The following is a 2190-nucleotide window of genomic DNA, read 5'->3' as shown; positions in this document are numbered from 1 at the left end:
CTGGTGTTTGCCGACAGGGGAAGAATCTTTGAAGGAACGTATCTTAGATGAGGCCCATTGTACGGAATTTTCAGTCCATCCGGGCGGTGACAAAATGTATCAAGACCTTAAGCTAATGTTTTGGTGGTCTGGGATGAAGAAAGATATTGCGGATTATGTCTCGCGCTGTTTGACTTGTCAAAAGGTTAGAAGTGAGCATAAAAGACCAGGAGGTTTACTGCAACATTTGGAGATACCGGTATGGAAGTGGGATGATATCTCTATGGATTTTATTGTGGGTTTACCCCGGATGAAGGCAGGAAATGATGCGTTATGGGTCATAGTGGATCGTTTGACTAAATCAGCACATTTCATCCCTATGAACTGTCGTTGGGAGATGGAACAATTAGCTCAAGCTTACATTAAGTATGTCGTACGATTTCACTGTGTGCCCCGTACTATTGTGTCCGACAGAGATGAACGGTATTTGTCACAATTTTGGCAAACCTTGCAACAGGCAATGGGCACTACGTTGCTTTATAGTACGTCTTTCCATCCGTAGATGGATGGGCAGACGGAACGGGCAAAATCAGATACTAGAAGATATGTTACGCGCTATTGCCATGGAATGGCAAGGGTCGTGGGATGAACATTTGGACCTGGTCAAATTTTCTTACAACAACAGTTTTCAGGCATCGATACAGATGGCTCCATTCGAGGCTTTGTATGGGCGTCGTTATCATAGTCCGGTTTATTGGGATGATTTCACCGAAGCTATGACTTTGGGGCCTAAATTGTTGTTCCAGATGACTGAGAAAGTGAGGTTGATAAGGGGTCGTTTGAAAGCGGCATAGGATCGTTAGAAGTCTTATGTTGATTTAAAGCGACGACTAAAAGAATTCATGGAGGGCGAACGGGTATTACTTAACTTGTCACCCATGCGCGGAGTAGTGCGTTTTGGTGCTCTTGGAAAGTTGAGCCCTCGATTGATAGGACCATATGAAATTTCTGAACGTGTAGGTAAGGTGGCATATCGGTTAGCCTTCCAAACTCTTAGGAAAAGGTACAGGACGTATTTCATGTGTCGCAGCTTAAGCGATATCATGCCGCAGCCTCTCATGTCTTACATCCCGAACCTTTAGATTTGGATATATCCTTGTCTTACCCTGAGCAACCGGTTAGAATCTTGGACAAGAATGTCCGCAGTACACGACGGAAAGATATATCTATGGTAAAATTCTTGTGGTCAAATCACGAACATGAAGCGGCTACATGGGAAACGGAGGACTCTATGCGAGCAAAGTACCCTCATCTCTTTCAGTTCAATAGTGTTACGGGGACGTAACTTCCTAAGGGGGGTAGAAGGCGATAGGAATTTCGCGGGAATGTATTGTGGGGGGGGGGGGTGTAACCTCTTTGACTTATAGTCTTGCTCCTTTACAAGTGTCGTGTTAAGATAGTGTGTGTGTGTGCCCTGCGTTTTTCGTTGTCATGCAAGTTACGAGGGCGTAACTTCTTTTAACGGGGGTAGTCTGTAACACCCCGTAATTTATCGGGTTTAAGAAAATAATATAATAAAATAAAATAAATATGTATTATTAAATTATATTATTTTACATAGATAATTACAAGAAATAAAGTGAGTTAAAGTTTAACGGTAACGAGTTTTATCGCGTGACGTTTCTTTTCTGTTTTAACAATAATAAAATAATTACTTAATTAATTAATTTTTAAAAAAAAAGAAATAGGGGATGTGAGGGGGTGGCCGGTTGTGGAGCATGGGAGGAGTCTTGTAACCCCTCTCATAATTGTGTATTATGGCACAATTATTATCATGGTCTTAAGTGAGTATTAATCCCTAAGCCCTTTGATTCCATCAGCATTTTAAACTTCAAGTAAAACACAAAGAAAAATTCAGAAATTTCTTTCTCCCTTTTTGCTCTTTGGGTTTCGGCACATACAAAAGAAAAAGAAAATTCTTGTTGATTCAATCCAATCTTTTGAGCAAAGGGTAAGTTTAATTGAATTGTTAGTTATGGATTTTATATACAAGATTTCTAAAATGAATTATATTTTTATGTATGATGATATCCTATGACTTATAAGAGGATTGAATATTTTTCTTTTATATATAAAAAAATTTCTCTAATAATCCTTTAATAAAATATAATTTGTTAAAAGGATTAAGAAAAGAACTTCATGATCAATATT

At 39.0% G+C, this 2190-nt stretch overlaps 1 protein-coding gene across 1 annotated transcript; it reads left to right on the top strand.

Moving 5' to 3' along the window:
• Nucleotides 1–881: 881 nt before the first annotated feature.
• LOC130798862 (uncharacterized) lies at nt 882–1324 on the top strand. The gene is made up of 2 exons (XM_057661960.1): nt 882–999; nt 1092–1324. Exons 1-2 carry the CDS (start codon nt 882–884, stop codon nt 1322–1324), a joined length of 351 nt encoding a protein of 116 aa, XP_057517943.1.
• Nucleotides 1325–2190: the final 866 nt, after the last annotated feature.

The sequence above is a fragment of the Amaranthus tricolor genome, chromosome 13 (assembly GCF_026212465.1).
Source record: "Amaranthus tricolor cultivar Red isolate AtriRed21 chromosome 13, ASM2621246v1, whole genome shotgun sequence".
NCBI lineage: Eukaryota > Viridiplantae > Streptophyta > Magnoliopsida > Caryophyllales > Amaranthaceae > Amaranthus > Amaranthus tricolor.
This window is presented reverse-complemented; position numbering and strand designations above follow the sequence as displayed.